The sequence below is a fragment of the Kogia breviceps genome, chromosome 3 (assembly GCF_026419965.1).
Source record: "Kogia breviceps isolate mKogBre1 chromosome 3, mKogBre1 haplotype 1, whole genome shotgun sequence".
Classification (NCBI taxonomy): domain Eukaryota; kingdom Metazoa; phylum Chordata; class Mammalia; order Artiodactyla; family Physeteridae; genus Kogia; species Kogia breviceps.
The window spans coordinates 144,659,385-144,680,605 of NC_081312.1; the positions used below are offsets into that span (position 1 = coordinate 144,659,385).

The 21,221-nt window shown below is 33.9% G+C and overlaps 1 protein-coding gene across 5 annotated transcripts in view; it reads left to right on the top strand.

Moving 5' to 3' along the window:
• The window catches only part of ZNF280D (zinc finger protein 280D), a 122,669-nt gene extending 109,024 nt beyond the window's left edge, over nucleotides 1-13,645 (top strand). For 4 of the 5 annotated variants that reach the window (XM_059056222.2, XM_059056218.2, XM_059056223.2 and 1 more), the window contains 2 exons: nucleotides 7,336-7,391; nucleotides 10,123-12,079. In XM_059056222.2, the coding sequence (XP_058912205.1) occupies nucleotides 7,336-7,391; nucleotides 10,123-10,747 (681 nt within the window). In that variant the 3' untranslated portion in view covers nucleotides 10,748-12,079. The other variant, XR_010839803.1, reaches the window with a different exon arrangement.
• Nucleotides 13,646-21,221: the final 7,576 nt, after the last annotated feature.

Below are 21,221 nucleotides of genomic sequence, written 5' to 3' on the forward strand. Positions count from 1 at the left end.
AAAATTAGCACAGGAATAAATGAAACAGAATAGAAAGCAATAGAGAAAAGTTGGTTCATTGCAAAGATCAACAAAATTGACAAACGTTTAGCCAGAAATACTTAAAAAGAGAGAAGACTTAAATTACTAAAATCAGAAATGAAAGTGGGTACATTACTACCATTTCTATAGAAATAAAAATGACCTTAAGAGAGTACTATGAATTCTGTGTCAACAAATTGGATAACCTACATGAAATGGACAAATTGCTAGAAACTCAAAACCTAGCAAGACTAAATCATGAAGAAATAGAAAATCTGAGTAGATCCACAACTGGTAAGGAGGTTGAATGAGTAATCAAAAATCTCTTAACAAAGAAAACCCCTTGACCTGACAACTTCTCTAGTGAATTCTAACAAACATCTAAATAAGAACTAATACCACTTCTTTCAAACTTTTCCAAAGTTGAAGAGGAAGAAATATTTCTAAACTCATTCTGTGAGGCCAGCATTACCCTGATACCAAAGCCAGACAAAGACAATACAAGAAAAGAAAACTACAGATAAATATCCCTTACGAACATTGATGCAAGTATCCTCAACAAAATACTAGCAAACAGAATTAAGCAATATATTAAAAGGATAATATACCATGAACAAATGGGATTCATTCCTGGAATGCAAGGACAGTTCAATATATGAAAATTGATCAATGTAATAAGCCACCTCAATGAAAGGAAGCAACAAAAACCACATTATCACCTCAAATGATGCAGAAATGGTGTTTGACAAAATTCAGCACCCTTGCATGTTAAAAATGCTCAACAACCTAGAAACAGAAGGAAACTGCTTCAACATAATAAAGCCATATAAGAAAAACCCACAGCAAACATCATACTCAATGGTAAAAGACTAAAAGATTTTCCTCTAAGATTAAGAACAAAGCAAGATGTCCACTTTCACTACTTCTATTCAACATAGTACTGGAAGTTTTAGCCAGAGCAATTAGTCAAGAAAAAGAAATAAAAGGCATCCAAATTGGAAAAGCAGTAAAATTATCTCTGTTAGCAGATGATATCATTTTATATGTAGAAAACCCTAAAGATTTCATACAAAATCCTATTAGAACTTAAATTAACTCAGCAAAGTAAATAGCAGGACACAAAGTCAGCACACAAAAATCAGTTGTATTTCTATACACAAGTAATGAACAATCTGAAAAGGAAATTACAAAACAATACAACTTTAAGGGCAGAAAAAAGAATAAAATACTTAGGAATTTACTTAATCAAAGAGGTAAAAGACTTCAACAAAGAAACTATAAAACTTTATGGAAAGAGATTTGAGAAGACAAAAAAAATGGAAAGACAACCCATGTTCATAGATTGGAAGACTTAATATTGTTAAAATACCAATAGTACCCCAAACAATCTACACATTTATTGCAATCCCTGCAAAAATCCCAAAGATGTTTTTTGTGGAAATAGAAAAACTCATCCTAAAATTTATATGGAAGCTCAAGGGACTTCAAATAGCCAAAACAACTTTGAAAAAGAAGAAAAAAACTGCAGCACTCAAATGTCCTGTTTTGAAAATTTATGACAAAGCTGCAATAAACAAAACAGTGTGGTATTGGGATAAAGATAGACCTATAGACCAAAGGAATAGAATAGAGAGCCCAGAAATAAACCTTTGTATATATGGGCAAATGATTTTTATGGGGGTGCCAAGACCAATGGGGAAAGAACAGTCTTTTTAATAAATGATGCTGAGAAAACTGGATATCCATATGCAAAAGAATTAAGTTGTACTCTTACCCAGCACTATATACAAACATTGACTCAAAATTGATAAGGGACTTAAATGTAAGACCTAAAATAATAAAGTTCTTAGAATAAAACAAAGGACAAAAACTTCATGACATTGAAATTGGTAGTGTATTTTTGGTTATTACACCAAAGGCACAGGTAATGATAGAAAAAAATTGTACAAATTAATAATTTTGTGCATCAAATATACTATCCAGTGAATAAAAAGGCAGCCCATAGAATGGGAGGAAATATATGCAAATCATATATCTGATAAGGAATTAATATCCAGAATATATAGAGGACTCATACAACTCAATAACAACATAAACAACCCGATTCAAAAATGCATAAAGGACTTGAACAGGCATTTCTCCAAAGAAGATATACAAATGGCCAATAAACACAGATGTGCAACGTCACTAATCATTAGAGAAATGCAAATCAGTGAGGTACCGCCTCACACCCATTAGGATGGCTACTGTTAAAACAAACAAAAACCAAAAAACCCACAGACACATAAACACACACACACACACACACACACACACAAAAAAAAAAAAAAAAAACACAAAAAACTCCAAAACCAGAAGACAGGTGTTGATGCTGATGTGGAGAAATTGAAGCTTTGTACACTGTTGCTGGTAATGTAAACTGGTACAGCCATTGTGGAAAGCAGTATAGCAGCTCCTCAAAAAAATTATATGATCCAGCAATTCCTCTTTTGGGTATACTGTACCCAAAAGACTTGAAAGCAAGGAGTTGAAGAGATATTTGTACTCCTATTTTCAAAGCAGCATTATTCACAATAGCTAAAACATGGAAGTAAACCAAGTGTCCATCAATAGATGAAAGAATAAACAAAATGTGGTATACGCATACCATGGAATATTCAGCCATAAGAAGGAAGGGGATTCTGCAGTATGGATCAACTTTGAGGACATTTTGCTAGTGAAATAAGCCAGTCACAAGAAGACAGACATTATGTGATTTCATTTGTATGAGGTACTTCAAATAAAAGAGAGTATAGTGGTGGTTGCCAGAGGCTGTAGGGAGGGGAGAATAAGGAGCTATTGTTTAATGGATGTAGAGTTTCAGTTTTACAAGATGAAAAAAGTTATGGGGATAAATGTTGGTAATGATTGCATAACAATGAATGTATTTAATACCAGTGACCTATACATTTAAAAACGGTTAAGATGGTAAATTTTATATTATGTGTATTTTATCTCTTGTTCCTATATGGCTTGGCATAGCACTGATGTCAGCATAGTTAACATCACAGTTTTTGAGACCATTATGTATACTCAGCCAGGAAGTGTACTATGATTTTCTTTCCTATACTTCATTTTACTTTTCTGGGTAAAAATATATTTTTACTGATTTGTTTAGTCTTCTGTGCACCTAATGCTGTTTTTTAAAATGTTGCGATGTGTTGTCTAATGTTTGGAAGTATTTTTTCCAAATGTTCACACACATCAAAAAAAAAAAAAATTGTTGGAGGGCCTGGAGATCTTCTCTCCGATCTGCTTTAGTTTAAACTAGTTGCTGTCTAAGCCTAATGCATAATTTGTTGTATCAGGATTTTACTTTGCCACTTTCTTGTGTTGGATGTCCTGTTTCCTGAACTGTGAGTTCCTCTTTTCTTGTTTTACTCCTTATTTTGATGAAACATGTCCTCTAACAACTTCCACAGAAAGGTTGATTCTCTTTTCACTTAGTGTAAATTTAAAACTGTATTTACTCTAATGATAGTTTGGCTGAAATACATAGAAAACATTTTTCCTGTGCATATTTGAAAGTATTGCTTTCATTAAGTCTGATGCCATTTTTGGTCCACTTTCTTTGTGTTTATGTTATTTTATTCTTTCTGGCAACTTTAATGATTATCTCTATCTCAGGTGTTTTGAAATTTCATATGTTCACCCATCATCCTTTTTTCATTCATTATGGTAGGAATTTGATAAGCCTTTGTAATTTTGGATATTTCTGTTTGGGGGAAATTTTCTTGTTTTATTTCTTTGGTAAATTTTCCCTTTTATTTTCTCTGTTCTCTCTTTTTTTTGAAACTCCTATTTATCTGACACTACTTCCTGCATCAACTCTTTTGATTGTATGGCATTTTCTTTCTTGCCTTCCATCTTTTTGTCCTTTCATTCAACCTTTCAAAAAAGATTTTCTAAATTTAATTGCTTATTTTAGTTGCCATATATTTAGTTTTGAATTGTTCTTTTTATTTGTTCTTCAGTTGTTTTGTCTTCATAGTTTTTTGTTCTTGTTTAATGGACATAACATTTCACACCTCTCCAGGGATATTAAATATATATTATACATATTTATTTTGTTCCTGGCAAAGTCTCTGATGTCTCCTAGCCTCTTTCTTTATTCTCTTGTTTATTTTGATCTGTCTGATGTAAATGATGTCTTCAGTTGTGTGGTGATCCTTGGCTGTCCATAAAAGTGAAGCGCTAAAAAGTTTATCAAAAACCCTGTGTTTGGACAGGCACAGGGCTGCCTTGCATAGCCATACAGGTTGTGCACTGCAGCACTCCACAGGGTACAACCCTGGTATATTTATATATACCCCTTAGTACTCTTAAAATGTATTGATGTTTACAGTACTAGAAATTAAAAGTATGAACTTTTAAAAATACTGTTACTTAAAATGACAGATATTTTTCTGAAAAATAACTTTGTCAAAACAAAAGAAATTTAGTTAGAAGAATGAAATTGTTTTACACTTCTGCGTATCTCTTTAATGTCTAGTTAAATAGAAGGAAACTGGATGCTCATGTTTCTGCATTCAATCTGTTGTTATATTTTATTTTGGTTGAAATATAAGAAGAATACCCAGCCTCATCTAGTACTTTAATCTCTTCAGATAATTGTGATTATTCTTTTCTATGACATCAAAAGTAGACAAGTGGACTTTTTCTTAAAAGGTTTGTTGCAATGTGGAATCTGTCTCCATATCACTGAACTTTTTGTACTCTATTACATTAAAATCTATTGATCTGGCTTACACTTTGATTGGCTTTTTTATCCATGCATGATTTTATAATAATGTGCATTTAGTCATTTGGAATATATTGGTTCACAAGTTACATAGATCTTCTAAGTGTTGACATGTTTCATTATATAATATCAGGTAATCACATTCATTAATATTAGTATTAATCTCATGAATAGTGGATACAAGTTATCCTAAAATTTAATTTTTCCAAGAATTTTTTTACTGGCAAAAAATACTGTCGGTTGTTTTCTTTGATGTGACATGCTCACTTTGTCAGTTTCAAAGAAAATGTCTTCTAAATACTCAAGTCTAAATATTCATAGTTTTGGGCTTCCGTGGTGGCGCAGTGGTTGCCGCCTGCCGATGCTGGGGACACGGGTTCGTGCCCCGGTCCGGGAAGATCCCACATGCTGCGGAGCGGCTGGGCCCGTGAGCCATGGCCGCTGAGCCTGCGCATCCGGAGCCTGTGCTCCGCAACGGGAGGGGCCACAACAGTGAGAGGCCCGCGTACCGCAAAAAAAAAAAAAAAAAAATTAATAGTTTGACAGTCATTCTTTAAAATAAAAATCTTTTTCCATGAAAAAAATGTGGCCAAGTTCAGCTCGCAACTCAGTCACAGACCCAAGTGTTTTTAGTGCACAATAGCAGTGCTTTATGCGTATTTGGTATTTCATTACACAGAATATTAAAAAGATATGCACTCAGTGATTGATATTTAATAAAATTAATTTTACTGCTGGTGTATGCCAGTGGAGAATACAGTGACTACTAGTACAGTTTTGGTTCTATGTCAGTGCCTTGATTTGAGTTACGATGCCAGCATTTTTACTCACCACTGCTTTAGTACCAAGAATTTTAACCTCACATGCCTCCTGAAAGTGTCTTGGAAGCCCCACGTGTCTGTGAACCACACTTGGAGAACTGCTGGCATGGATTATATTGTGAAGGTTGCCTCATGGATTAGTATGCTGTACAGCCTGCACAGTCTGCATGGCAATTGTTTAGACTTCAACATAGGAAAATCAGTTGCTGAGCTGACTGATCCTTTGGTAGGGAGGATGCTCTCAAAGTCTTTGAGGCTGATAATTTTCTCCAAAAAGGAATCTTCTAGATTCCAGCTGCGGATGGTGGGGTGAAGAGTGGTTCCTCTGGCTGCTAGCATTCTGGGAGCCAGGCAGAGAGATAAATGTGGGTCCCTTTTTTCAGGTTATGGGCCTCTACTAAATTTTTCTGTTTTCTTTCAGTACCTCATGCCTGCCCTTTTCCATTCCTGGTGTTCACAAGTCTAGACAGTCTCCAGTTCACAGAGTTAACCTTTGGTCTAAGTGGTAGAGGAAAGGATAGGTACCTGTTGTGTGAGTTGGGAAAAGAACATTTAGATTTCTCAGCAGTATTCATGCTTCATTTTTACCTTTTGTGTACTGGATAGTGTACTGAATTTCTCCAAATACCAGGTCTCTTATGTTCTCTGGGAAAACTGATTCTCTTTTCCTTGCACTCCCTACTCAGACATTTAGTTGTAACTTCCTCCACACTGTGAAGTCAATTTCCATTCCTCCAGCCACTATCCATCTAAAAATCTGTTGAAATCTCTTTGACAGTTAGTATGCTTTGATGTTTTCTTGGTCTTTATGAGTGAAAATATTTTATTTCTTTGCCCTCATTTTAGCAGGGCTTTTGGAGAGTGAGGAAATATTACATGTATGTGATTAATATACCATATCACTTTCACAGATTTGAATCAATCACTATTGTGGCTGAGCTGGACCTAGATTTGAAACTTCACCACTTAGTGTAGTATTGCCTTTAGTTTTCTACTTAACCCCCGCAGTCTTTATTCTCATTTGTAGCAATGGAGTTTATAATATCTAATATGAGGATTAAGAGATGAGATAGTGAATGTAAAGTTCTTAACATACTACCTCATGCATCATATATGCTCAATAATTTGTTATAAACTGTTAGGCTGGCCTCTGGCTTACTGAGGTTTTAGTATATTCTTTCCTCACCAAAAAACATTTGAAATAAGCAAAATATTTCATTTGTCTATTGTTTAATATTACTTTGTTTGACAATGGAAAGGTTACCATGGCTCCAAATATAAAATCATAATTTCATAAATGTTTTATCTAAGTACCTGTATTTAATATGTGTGTATAAAATACTGTGGATGACACATTCAAATTCAAGCTGTGTTTTACTAGTTTTCTATTCAAGTAATTGTAATTATGGCCCATATTTGAAAGAATCTAAGGAAAGCAGGTATTGTTATAACTGGATAACTGTTTCATGTCCTTGATTCAGAAGCTTTTGGTACACTGAAATTCTTACAAGTTTTTTAAAAAACAATTTTTGAAATCATGCTTTTAGTTATGAGAATTATTTTAATACATACTTTAAGAAAATTTTTTCTCTTTCTTTAGTATACTAGGTAGCACACTTAAGTTCTTTTTATCTAGAAAGTTTAGTAAAATAAAAGTAGTTTACTTTAAGCTTAGTTTTGAATATAAAACAAAATTATTATTAATCATTTCAGGAAATTGCAAGACCTAATATGGCTGAAGGAGAAATAGAAACATCAAATTCTGAAAGGTAAATATAAGGAAAAACTGAATCTCATGAAATTCATGTATATAAAATGATACTTGAGCTGTGTTTATATTTCAGTTAATTGGCAAAAGACTATTTAAATTTTGTATATGGTGTTCCTTTTAATAATGGCTTTTAATTAAAATAAAATTTTGAAATATTAATATAACAGAAATATACTGCAGATCCTTAGTTTTGAAATCTTAAACATGTAGAATACATTTTATAAGTTGTTACAAATTTTTTAAAAGTACTTACAAGTAAGTAAAATGTTAACAGATTTTAATTACCTCTATTAAATGAAAATAGTTACAAGATGCTACAGGTTATAAGACGGTGACGATTCTTGCAAATAGGTAATTTTAATATCTTATTTTTTAAGTATTTTAAAAAAGCTGTAAAGCTACTTCTGTGGTAGAATCAACATAAAATGTTCAAAATTCAAGTATTGGTTTTTAAAAATTTAATGCTTGAGTAGAACACTGCAGAACACGAGATTTCACAAATTTTTTTAGCAAAAGAAAATCCAACATTCTAATTAGAACTTTATTCCAGCTAAAGGTGATTTTGTGTTTTCGATTAAGTACTTTCCCCATTTCTATCTTTATGCTGTGTGTTTTATAGTAGGCTGCTTGTTAACCTGATGAGATTAATTAACCTATTGCCTCTAAAAAGAAAATTATGGAATAAGACCTTTTGAAGATGTTTCTTAGACTTCACTAGAAAAATTATCTAGCCCTGGGGCTTCCTTTATGGCCCAGTGGTTGAGACTTCGCCTTCCAGCGCAGGGTCGGGGTGTGTGGGTTCGATCCCTGGTCGGGGAGCTAGGATCCTACATGCCTCACGGCCATAAAAACAAAACATAGAACAGAAGCAATGTTGTAACAAATTCAATAAAGACTTTAAAAATAGTCCACATAAAAAAAGAAAAGAACAGAAAAATTATCTAGCCCTTTCTTCACCTAGCATTTTTCCTAGAATTCTGGTTGGGAAAAATTAACAAAAATTCAAATAAGGATTTAGAAAAAGCAGACTAGTCACATCCATATTTTTTAACATTTTCTGTAAATTATGGTTAGTTCAATAAGATCTGAACAAAAATAAGAATTTTACAAATTTAAATGAGGGAAATATAATTTTTTGCAGATGATATAATTGACCTGTAAGATCCAAGAAAATGAGCTAAGAATGATTGAAATTAATTAGGGTATTAATTAAGGCAGCTTGGTGTAAAATTCAGAATCTTTCCAGTATACCAATAACATGTGATTACAAAATATAATGGATAAAATTCACAGTAATAACAAGATGAGTAAAGTGCAGCATCTATTTAGAAGATTTCGAAGAAAAAACTTACTGAGATAGAAAATAATATATTAGTAACTTACATGATAGGTCATTTCCCAAATTAGTTTATGGTTAATGAACATTTAGTTGAAAATCCAAATTGGATTTGATTTGGAAACTAGTGGTATTTAAAGTAAGATTCATATTTTTCTACTTATTAATACCATAATTAAAAAAAATCACAGCTGTGTTAGATATTAGGTTGTTTCTGTATTCACTATTTTAAACATTATTTTAATGAGCATCCTTGTACAGTTATCTTTTACTTTTTCAAACTATTAATTTAGGGAGAAGAGTAGTAGAATGTAGGTGATTTTACCTATTAAATAATAAAGTACAATGTTAATTTCTAATTGTTAAAACTGGGTGGTATTGGCCTGTAATAGTCAAAAGACACATCAGAACAAAATAAATAGAGAAACGGCCTTTTAAATATAATTTAGTAAATAATAAATGACTATCTGATAACATTGCTTTGATATTTGGGCAGTTCATTAGAAAAACGTCTAAATTCCAGGTGGATTAATGTAAGAACTAATATAAATGTACTCATTAAATTTCTTTTTGTTAAAATAAGCATTGTTACATCTACATAAGGGACTGGAGAGCCTCTTAGAAATCTCCTGTTTCTAAGACTCACAGACATAGAAGATAAACCTTATGGTTACCAAAGTGGAAAGGGGGTGGAGGAGGGATAAATTAGGAGTTTTGGATTAACATATACACACTACTATATATAAAATAGTTAAACAACAAGGTCCTACTATATAGCATAGGGAACTATATTCACTAAATAGTTCTGTTAACACACTGGGGTAAGAGTAAACACAGAGACAGGTATACACATAAGCATATATGTATGCATGTTTTATATTTACATATTTTTTAGGCATGTGTTTATGTTTTTATAAATTAGTCTGTTAAAAAATCAGTGAAATGTTTGTGAATGCTTAGTTGATTTTGCATAGGGAAACCACTCTAAGCCCAAGAGGACATATAAATCATAAAAGAGACATAGGGTTTTTTCCACATATATTCATTCCTTATTTAAATTACTCTTATGAATTAATAAGCACACTCACATTTTAACTAAAAATAAGCAAGGGTATGAACAGATAAAAATAATGATAACCAGGACTAAAACCAGTGAATAGACTCCTCAGGACTCCTTTTAATATGTGACTACAGAGTTTCTCACTCTGTTGCCCAAGAACATGGCCACCTCCTAAATTGTAACATTATGGCAAAGACCGGGGACCTCAATTTTTTTTTTTGGTGGGCAAGTGTGCCTTTTTGTTTGTTTGTTTTAGAGAATGTCTTTATTTTGATAATGTTCAAATACATTGTATTATGAAGAAATAGATAATAAATAGCTTTATTTTTTCAGTAAACAAGATGAAGCTTCTTCAGAGGAAATAAAAAATGGATGTGATGTGCATTTATTCGAAGGCTCATCAACAACAAAAAGTGAAGAAGGTGTATCAGGTTCAGATAAAGAAAATGATACCTGTCTTGAAGACCAGGAAACTGGCTCAAAGAATATCTTCAATTTTGATTCAATTATTGATGCAGATAAGTTGGAAAAGGAAAAACAAATAGAGCACATTTGTCATGAAACAGAGTTGAAGAGGTGCCAAAGTTCAGAAAACCTCATTGCACGTGATCAGATTGAAGATCGCAATGCCAGTGAAGCTAGATTTTCTTCGAAGAATATTATGGATTTGCAGTTAACATCTGGTGATGTTAGCATTGATCAGTTTCTGAGAAAGAGAGATGAACCTGAATCTGTTAGTTCTGATGTTAGCGAGCAAGGCAGTATTCATTTGGAACCTTTGACTCCATCAGAAGTGCTTGAGTTTGAAGCCACAGAGATTCTTCAGAAAGGTAGTGGTGATCCTTCAGCCAAGACTGATGAAGTAGTGTCTGATCAAACAGATGAAGTTCTTGGAGAAAATAGCCTTAGCACAACAGAGACAACAGGAGACCTGGCAGATGAAAAAGAAAGAAGTTGAAATTAATTAGGCATTCTAAGTTTTAGTGTACCAACGATAAGAGCATTTGGAACAGTGCTATCAGGTGAGCTCAGTGGTGCTGTTGCAGAGTGCAGAGATAGAAAAATGTGAGGGAGGTCATTCATACACTTTACCTGTATATTCAACCTAGGTTATTAAATCAATTCATCATTAATAGCATGATTAGTATGAATTTCCAAGAAGTTTTTAAGACATGAATAAGATTTTAATGAAAGTTAAGTTTGCAATGAAAGTCTCATTTAGCAGTTTTCGAGGTTATGGAACCTGGTGGTCAATATGAATTGAATATTAGAATATTAGTTATATTAATAAAGCTTTTGAAATATCCATCAGTTCTAAACTAAAAGTCCTTATTACCTGTACATCCTTTTCAATTAACTTAAAGGAAGAGATTTGGAAACCACATACCTTTTGGGAATAATTGATTTAAAATAATGGCCAATTGGCTTTGTTAATGAAGGCTTCATTTTGAGTATGCTACTGGTAAATGGAGCATGTTTAGAATGCTAAATTAGTGATCTAATGAGAATTTGGATGAAGATAAACTTAATTTTGGATATAATATAACATTCCAGACTGCCAGAAGCATGTAAACAGAATATTTGAATCTGTGTACCTCCATACAAGTGTTAGCCTGCCAGGCTGTAAGCTTACCTTAATTAAACTTTCAGTGAAAGTGAAATTATTAAAATAAAAATTTATATTTGTGCTTTTGTCAGTGTGTAAGCTGTGCAGAAATCCCTTGATGTACTAGTTGTATAAAGTAGAAACCTACTGTTGAAACTCCTGTAGCTATTATGCTCTTAATATTGTTTTAATGATCTTCTTTAGAAATAGACCCATAAAAATGGTCTGGAAACCAAACCAAAGTATGGATTGATGTAGATATTGTAAAGCAGTAAACTGAAAACATGTCCTGGCATGAATTCAGCTATGTTTAAGTGACTTTTTCTGTAATTGTAAAATAGAAAATTCAAATGGGACCTAAAGCAGGATGTAAAAAATTGGTTTGGGATATTTAGCCTAATTTATCCATAAGATGGCTGCTAAATTGATTTTTTCAGTTTTTTATCATATAGAAAATAATAGATATAGAAATGAATAATATGAGTAACAGTAGTTTGCTTTGAAGTACTAATAAACTTTTATTTAAAATGCTACATTTTTACTTCTTAAAATGTGCTTTGAATTCTTAAATTTTGTTTCACTGAATGTTAAATGTTTAAAATGGCTATTAAAATTCTGCTGTATATAGTAGTTTTTGAGTAAATATTTGCAATAAAAATCTGTCCCTGAATAATTTTATTTTTCAGAAAGCTGCTTGAGTCGGATTACCTTTGGCGCCTCTAGAAATTGTATATTGCTCAAGGAAATTTCATGTTAAAGTTAGTGGTAGATTTTATTCCATATTCTTTAATTGATGCATGATTTATTTTAAATTGAGACTTAAAGTACAGGGGGAAGAACTGCTAATATTTACAGAGAATTGATTTGCTTTACAAATTCTTCTACTTCAGGAGAATTATAATTTAATATTATAGCTTTCTATCTGCTCAGTAAATTAAAGATACTAAATAGGCAAAATATTTTATTGACTTATTGAATATTTTTGAGGGTGGGGGCAAATATTTTTATCTTTCCTGCTCCCAAGAAAAGATGGGATAGAGGGACTTATTAACTGTTATCCTTCACCTTGTTGAAACATAAATCTATAGCAGAGAAAACTTTTGGAGTAAGGGGAAGAAAAAGTCTGTGTAAGGACCATTTTCTGAATCTCATTCAATTAGTTGCCACGGCTGTCACCTAATACTTCAAAAAACTAGAGCACTGTACCAAAATAAGTCTCTAAGTGACACCGTAGTCCCTTGTGAGCTTTGAGTAGTTCCTTCTCCTGCCCCTATATACTTACAGTAGTGGTATTAAAAGTACCTGATCAATGAATAGTTTATACCTATCCACTGTGAGAAAAGGAACCTGTGCCAGACTATAAATCCTTCATTGAGAAAGTCTAGCAATGAAAACAAAAAAATAGTTGAAGTAAACATTGTACTTGGTAACATAGTTGGTTTCTGTTTTCACATAATCTCTTTATCTCGTTTCTGATCAGGAACAAACAATTCAGGTATGCAAACCAAACCTTTGAGTAGCAGTGCTTTAGCACAGTGGTCAGCAAACGTTTTCTCTGTAGAGCCACATAGTGAATAATTGTGGACTGTGTGGTCACAATTATCCAACTCTTCCTTATAGCTTAAGAGCACCTGTAGACAATATGTAAATGGTAGCCTGTTTGTGTTCCAATAAAACTTTACAAAAACAGAATGTTGGTTGGATTTGGCCAGTGGACTGTAGTTTGCCACCACCTGCTTTAGATGCTATTTTGTCCGGGCAAATTGTGCTCAGGGACTGAGATTTTCTTTGCCAATAACTTATTTAACACCAGTTCACTGTGAGAATTATAATTTATAAAAATAATATTTCACAAGCCAATACCATACAGGATAATGTCTGTTAATAAGCTAATAAAGAAATAACATACTCCAAACTAATAATAGATTGATTACACTATTGTTCCAGGCAAAGAGGAGATGAAAGAAAGTCCAAATATAGTTGAGGTGTACCTTTCCAGGAATTGGTTGTCTATAGAGTCAGTCCTTCCAACTAAAAGGTGGGTATCAGCTGCCAGCGTAGGTCCCTTGCTGCTGCGACACGTAGCTAGGGGGTGACAGTACCGGTGTCGGTAAGCAAGCTGGGCTGTTCCAAGTGTTATGACTCCAGGGACCATTACATGACTTAACCTCTGCCTACCAGGAGTAGCCTTGCCAAGGCAGGAACAGATGTCCCTTCTCTTCCTGAGACTGCTGCACAGTTTAACACTGCTGAGGACCAAGAATGGCCTGGCCATGGCAGGAGCAGGTGTCCCAAGATCTTCACAGAGCTATGTAAGTCAGCAAAGAGTAGCCTTGCCCAGACTAAACACTCTCGGTAAGTCCTCACAAATTCTTGGTATTTAAAGATTAAATGTCCAGCATTTGATAGCTGCTCTTCCATATGTTTGTATTGATTATCCTCTCCAGCGGCACCCCTTAATGGCTGAGCTGCTGAATACTGATCAACAACAGCAGATGACATCATCCTGGCACAACTTCCTTAGTGTAAACAAATTTACCTGTAGATCAAAACAACTTCACTGTCATAAACAAGTGGATTTGAAATCATAACAAACCAATACACAACAAGCACTTAGACTTTCTTGATTGACTGTGAAAGCCAGTGATGTGCTCAAGTGACTGTTTGCCTAAGAACTAACTACCAAGGTGCCTTACTATATCATAGTTTCCTGTTACCTAACAACAAAATTATGATTGATTACATGTGCAGTTCAGTGATGTTAAGAAACATTCATTTTGTGGATGCACTTTTAATTTACATTGAAAATCTGAATGCCATATTTATTTATGTTATTTCTTCCCCTTGTATCTCTCCAATGTTTTAGGGAGGAAATTGTAATTTTTTTCACTCTATAAATTTTTAAAGAACTATTCTAAACATTTTCTTAAAGGAACTGACAAGATATGAGTCACCTTGTTTCAGCTATAAGTAAAAAGATATCTGGGCAATTACTTGTCTAAGGTTACAAAGCCAAGATTTGAACATAATTTGATCTGATTCTGAAGTTAGTGTTTTCTACCACATCTGTAGTTCCTAGCATTTACACTGAATGTCCCTTTTAAAAAATATCAGTTTTTGCAAATAACCCTTCCACTGATGGTACTAATTACAGTTTTATTTATTATTCCTACAGTGATTATATGCATATGGAATGGAGGACCTCTTAACCTAAAGAAGAGGACCTACTGATCTCTTTTACTAATAGGAATTGAGGAATTTTACCTCAAGAGGAGGGGTTAGTGAATATTCTATTAACAGGAAAGACAGCATGTGATTTAAAGATACACTTTATATAGTAATTTTAAATGTTTTGACATCATTACATTTTTTTAGGCTTCTGTAATGTCATTTTAAAATTATGGTTGACATGATCATTTTTGTTCCATCAAACTTGTTACTCCAGGATCACTCACTTGTACTGACTTCAGTGAATTAGGACTTTTGTATATATATAGGCACTAAAAAGAATTGCAAGTGTTTCATTTTTATTAGATTACTATAACACTAAGACTTGTTTTTTCAGCTAAAAAATAAAACACAATTTACCTATGTCTAAGCATTAAAAGAGAAATGATTATTTTAAAAATATTGTTTACTAATAAGGCATATCTGCCAATCCATGTACACAAAATGAATAGTCAAATAGATTTTTTTAAAGTCATGGTAATGTTTAATTTTCATCTCAAAATCTATAAACACAAAAATACTTCACTTGAATCATCTTGTAAGGAATTAAACACATCTGTAGCAGCATCTGTAACATCATCGAGGGATGAGGTGTCCTGGGTGAAATTACTTTTACAGTTAGCTAAAAGTAACTTTTAATTGCTTTTTAAAAGTACTATAAAATCACTTTTGTTATTTAAAAGAATATACTATGCATAATTTAGTCTTCTTTGATGACACAGAGGGTCATCATTATGAAGATTTTTGGACCAAGCTATAAATGAAGCTGTAGCTGCAGATGTTAATGGCCTGAATAACTGCTGATCACAGAAGTGACCTTGGATTTTGGTTTACAGAAATATTTCAGTTACATCTAGGGTCATTTGACTTTTCCAAAAACAGAACAGAAAAACTGACTACATTACTCACCCAATTCCACCTCTTTTTTAAGATGAATTTTCCCTCCTAAATACTAAAGTAAAACCTGCCATTTGTGGAGAATTTGGTAACTATAAACTGTAGTTTTAAGCTTTCAAAATATTTTAAGCATTTACGCACTGCCTTAAAAACTTTATTTTAATTGCTCTATATCAGGGGCTAGAAAACTATGACCCACAGTTGGCTACCTATTTTTGTAAACAAAATTTTATTAGAAAACAGCCATGTCATTTGTTTATATATTGTCTGTTGTAGCTTTTGCACTACAACAGCACAGTTGTACATGACAGAGGCCATATGGTCTGTAAGTCTCAAGGATTTACAATCTGGCACTTGAAGAAAAAGTTTGCCAACCCCTGCCCTATATTTTTGTATGGGTATAATCATAACTTTATAACTGTTCTTTTATTTTCACTATTATAGATACTGCAGTGAAGCTCTTATTTCATAAATTTTGGTCCATATTTTATTTACCTGTACTGAAATTCTAAGTGTATAACTTATTAGATTGAAGAGTATTCAGTTTTTAAATTGAAAAATAGAAACCCTTTTTTTTTTTTTTTTTTTTTTTTTTTTTTCGGTACGCGGGCCTCTCCCACTGCGGAGCACAGGCTCCGGACGCGCAGGCTCAGCGGCCATGGCTCACGGGCCCAGCCGCTCCACGGCATGTGGGATCCTCCCGGACCGGGGCACGAACCCGTGTCCCCTACATCGGCAGGCGGACTCTCAACCACTGCGCCATACTTATTTTAATTATCATACCATAGTACTTATAGAAAACTTCTTGGTCCAGCATTACCTTGTAGAAGTTAAGAGTTTATTCATCTAGATTTTTTTCTTTGATTCTTCAAAGTCAGCTTGTTTTTAGCCTAATGTAGATTTTCATTCCTGCTATTTACCAAATATTTCTAGTGTATGGCCATATGACTAGTTTCTGGCTAGTGAGTTGTGAGTGAAAGTGACTTCTGGTTTCGAGGATTTAGTTGTTAATGTGAGACTCTTTAGGACCCTCTTTTCCCTCAAGCATGGTAACATTTTTACTATTCAGATGGTGATTGCTATATCAGGCTTGGTTCCTGAGGGACTATGAAAAGAGCCTTCCTGTTTATTTAGATACACATATAGCATGAAGGAGAAATAACATTTTTATTTTAAGCTACTGCAGTTAGAGAATTTTTGTTCTACAGCATAACTAAGTCTCTCCCTACTGATGTAGGAATTAATCCTGAAAGTGGATTGCTGCCATTAGAAGACACACAGCTGAGCTACATTACACCAGTGTATTGCATTGGCTTAGGTGGCAGATGGCAAGGCTACATGAGGTGATCCACATTCTGCTATGGTGAGAGATTTGGTAAACTTGACTGTAATACTTGAAAGACAAATGGTGTACGTAATGAAGTTGTATCTCTATTGGAAGAGTTTGACTAACAAAATGTTAATAGCATGTTTTGGTTACACTATTGGCTGCATTTGACAACTTACTCTGAGAAAGAAGTGGACTCAGATGGGAAATGGTAGGATTGAAAGTGAGAACAAAAGAGAATAGAAAAAGTCCATAAATCCAGATACTTACAGGGTTGGAAAAGGCTAAACTTCTCACCCCCAACCAGTAAAAGGAGAAGGCCTAAGCAAGAAAACTTAATTAAATTAAGAATATGGCCATCATACCAATTAATTTGGTTAAGGAGAGGCCCCGAAGTGTTTCTTCTATGTGAAAATTCCTTCACGGCATTTCTTGGGAAACACATATTTTTCTGAATTTCAAGACAAATCAGTCAAGAAATCGATGAAACAGGAAAAGTATTGTAACTTTCCTATGAAAATTAAAGCTAAGTAATGAAGTTAGAGCCATTACTGGTTTGCAGGAATCCTCTGAAGTCAAGCTCAAAAGTAAGACTAGGGAATGCTGACAGGTGGAGTCCAAGAGTAAAGTCAGCATTTCTAGGAACCACAATAATAGTCCCAGAAGAGAAGTGGTCATAGTCTGATCACTCAGTCATATTTTAGCTATTGCCGTGGTATAAATGTGTATTCATACCCCTGTCTGCTGCTAATGGTGAGTCGTTCTTGCAAGTAAAATAAAAATTAGTAGGTTTATATTCATAGGATACTTTATACAAACCCCATCAATGGTCTTCCAAAAATAACATGTTGTGGAAGTAAATTAATTCCATAAATTATCAATTTTGACTTGTGATTCTGTGTGGTGTTTTTACTCTTGAGAGGAGATCCAAATGTAACCTTAGTCAAGTAACTACCAAATAAATTTATTGGCACTTCCCAGTGTATGATTATTTGCCAAAGGGTGCTATTCTTTACAAATACTTAAACAATAAATGCAAAGAAAAGAAGTAAATGTTGTGGAACATTCTGAAATGAGATCAGAAACTGATCTAAAGTCTAAATTAGCAAAAGCACTATCAATTGCAACAGTAAGACCAAAATCTGGGCTAGCAGACAAAATATTTTTATCATTAAAAAGGAAAAGAGCTTCTATGAAGTAACATGTAACCTAACACCAACTTGAAGATGTTTTTGGACAGTCCCTAGCAACTTCACTAATATCGATGCAAAAATGAAAGAATTTCTATGTCTGGAATAATTATTATAAAATAAAGATAAAGACTATCAGATAGGGCAATTAGTGTGTTGTGTCTTTTTAGATTTCTTTTTAAAAAATTTTATTGAAGTATAGTTGATTTACAATGTTGTGTTAGTTTCAGGTGTACAGCAAAGTGATTCAGTTATATATATACATATATTCATGCTTTTTTTCAGATTCTCCACCTATATAGGTTATTATAGAATATTGAGTAGAGTTCCCTGTGCTATACAGTAGGTCCTTGTTGGTTATCTATTTTATATATAGTAGTGTGTGTATGTTAATCCCAAGCTCCTAATTTATCCCTCCCCCCGACATTTCCCCTTTGGTAACCATAGGTTTGTTTTCAAATTCGGTGAGAATGTTTCTGTTTTGTAAATAAGTTCATTTGTATCATTTTTTAAAAATTAGATTCCACATATGATTGATATCATATGATATTTGTCTTTCTCTGTCTGACTTACTTCACTTAGTATGATAGATTTCATTTTAAGAAAAACTTTTAAACAAATATTTGTAGTGCTTTCAATTTAAAAAATGATTTTTATTGGCATTTTTGTTAATGTTTCCTTTATTTATGTTTTCTGTTATCAAATATCTATGTCAGATAGATATAATGGTATTGAAGTATATAATCTTGTCCCAGTACATTGGTTCATGTTAATAAACATTTATTATTATATCTTTTTTAACAGAAAATATCTGGAACATTTAGTATAACTATCACAGAAAAATGATTCAGTATTTATTTTGGTCACTCATAACTATTTTAAATATATTAAGTATGGTGCTCTGAAAAATATAGGATGACAATTCTGTGTAATTTGGGGATACCTGAGAATTCCCAGAAGTTTTCATTTCTCATTCCCATATCCTAAATATTAATATCTGTCAGGAATTGGAAATACTAATGCCCAGTAATTTGTTCAGATATATAAAATGGCTTAGGAAACAGTTGCTAAAACATCAGTCTTCTACCAGTGCCTGATGGGCTCAGGGTACTCCAGTCAAGTGTAAAGGGGAGCTGGGGGGAGCACGTCTTTAAATTTGTGGGTGTGAGTATTGGCTCACTGCTGACTGCAGTCAGATAAATAAAAAGCAAAAATTTTGAGAGAGTTGAACTGTCAAACCATGAACCTGGACTAAAAGTTTATGACTAATCAACTCAAAATGACCCTTGGGCCCCCAGCTTTCTACACAGGGTAGCAGACAGAGAAAGTTGCTTGGTGCCCAAATAAAACATATTCCCAATGTCTACCTCTGTGGTCAAGAAGGATAAAGAAAAAAGGAAGGATCTCCTGGATGGTGGGATCAATAGCTTTGGACAGCAATTGATTAACGATCCCCTTCCAGCAAGCAAAGTCAGATTCTCATCAAGGAATTTTTGCACCACCAGAGTAGTGTCCTTGTAGCAGAGAATTGTTTTGGACCAGTGACTGCTTGTGTGTTTCCCATCTTTCTCCTTCAGGATAGGAGTGTTTATTTACAGTTTTTCTATCTCTGTTTCAACCTTGTGTGTGTAAAGGACAGCTTTTTAATTAATAGGATAACCAATCTAGAGGAAACGAGTGCATACTATCCCCTGATTTAGAGACTAACAAGAGATACTGAACTTTGAGCTTGATGCCATTGATTTAATGGTACTGTTGAGTTATCTCTCCTTTGAAGAGAAAGAGTGTGTTTTGGCTATAAGAAGGAGGATACACTGAATAACTACTGACCAGAAGCATGGTCTGTGATAGTCATTAGGGCTTTTCACCATATAGTTACAGTAGTTCTCTCTAGAGAACCAGACACATAGCAGGATTACACTTCCCTTATGGTTGGGTGGTGCCATCTTCCTGGGTCTGGCCTGTGAATTGCGGGTTCTGTTTCTGAGCTGGAGAATTGAATTGCTAATTTGAGACTCTCTAGACTCCTGTCTTTCCTCTAATTTGTTTATTGGCAACGTTTGAGTTGGTGGTTGCTCTGTCATTTGAGTAACTGTGATGAAGAGAAGAATCACCTTCCCAATTTGCAGTGGACTTTTTAAATGAGTAAGAAATAAACCTTTTTGCTTTTAGTAATTGAGATTTGAGGGTGGTTACCATAACATAATTCTAACCTATCCTAACTGATAAACTTAGTAACATTATGAAAATCTTTTCATGCCTGTGCCTGAGGACCTATTAGAATTTTCTAACCTTTTTAGATCTACCTCAGCATTTCCTATCTTTTACTATTATCCTATTGCACAGTAATTTTATATTAGTCCCCCTAAGGATTTTTAAAAATTGTTTTATTGCATAATTTAAAAAATAGTTTTAGAACTTTCACTTCTGACCAACTTGTAGTAATAAGGACTGGATTTAACCCTCCCCTCTGAAACAAACAAAGCAACATGAAACTGGTTTTCAAGACAGTGATATCAGGAATGAAAGACAGTGATCTGTGAGAGAAAACAAATTAGGTGAGCCTTATGATTACCTCATCTTACTGCTTTGAGAGTTTCCAAGCTTTAACACGGGGAAAGGAAAGTGAGACAAAAACTGGGAGATTCCCTAGGTTGAGACAGAGCTGAGAGTCTGGAGAAACCCAGGGAGGTCTAGTTCATAGGGCCAAGTCCCAAAGAGGAGAGAGCTGCGCAGAGAGATTTGCAGTATTCAGCAACTACCCAGGGCTAGAGAAAGGACAATCTGAAAGGATTAGGGGGGTACAGAAACAGTGCATATTCCTACCAGACAGAATGAAAAACAAATTATAATTCATGGAGCACTGGGTAGAGAACTCAAGAAGTTCTTACTATGGGAATAATTAGCCCTAGACTGAGCACTACTCTTTACCCAACTAACAAATCATAAAAGCAAGACCTGAAAGGGTCAAATAATTTACATACAAGTGTACTGTATCCCAGAACAAAATTCAAGAAGATATATAGGAATACAAAAATATCTAGCACCCACAAAGGTAAAACTCACAGTGTCTGACATCCAGTTAAAGATTACCAGGCAGGGCTTTCCTGGTGGTGCGGTGGTTGAGAGTCCGCCTGCCGATGCAGGGGACATGGGTTAGAGTATTTTATAATACTCTAACTTT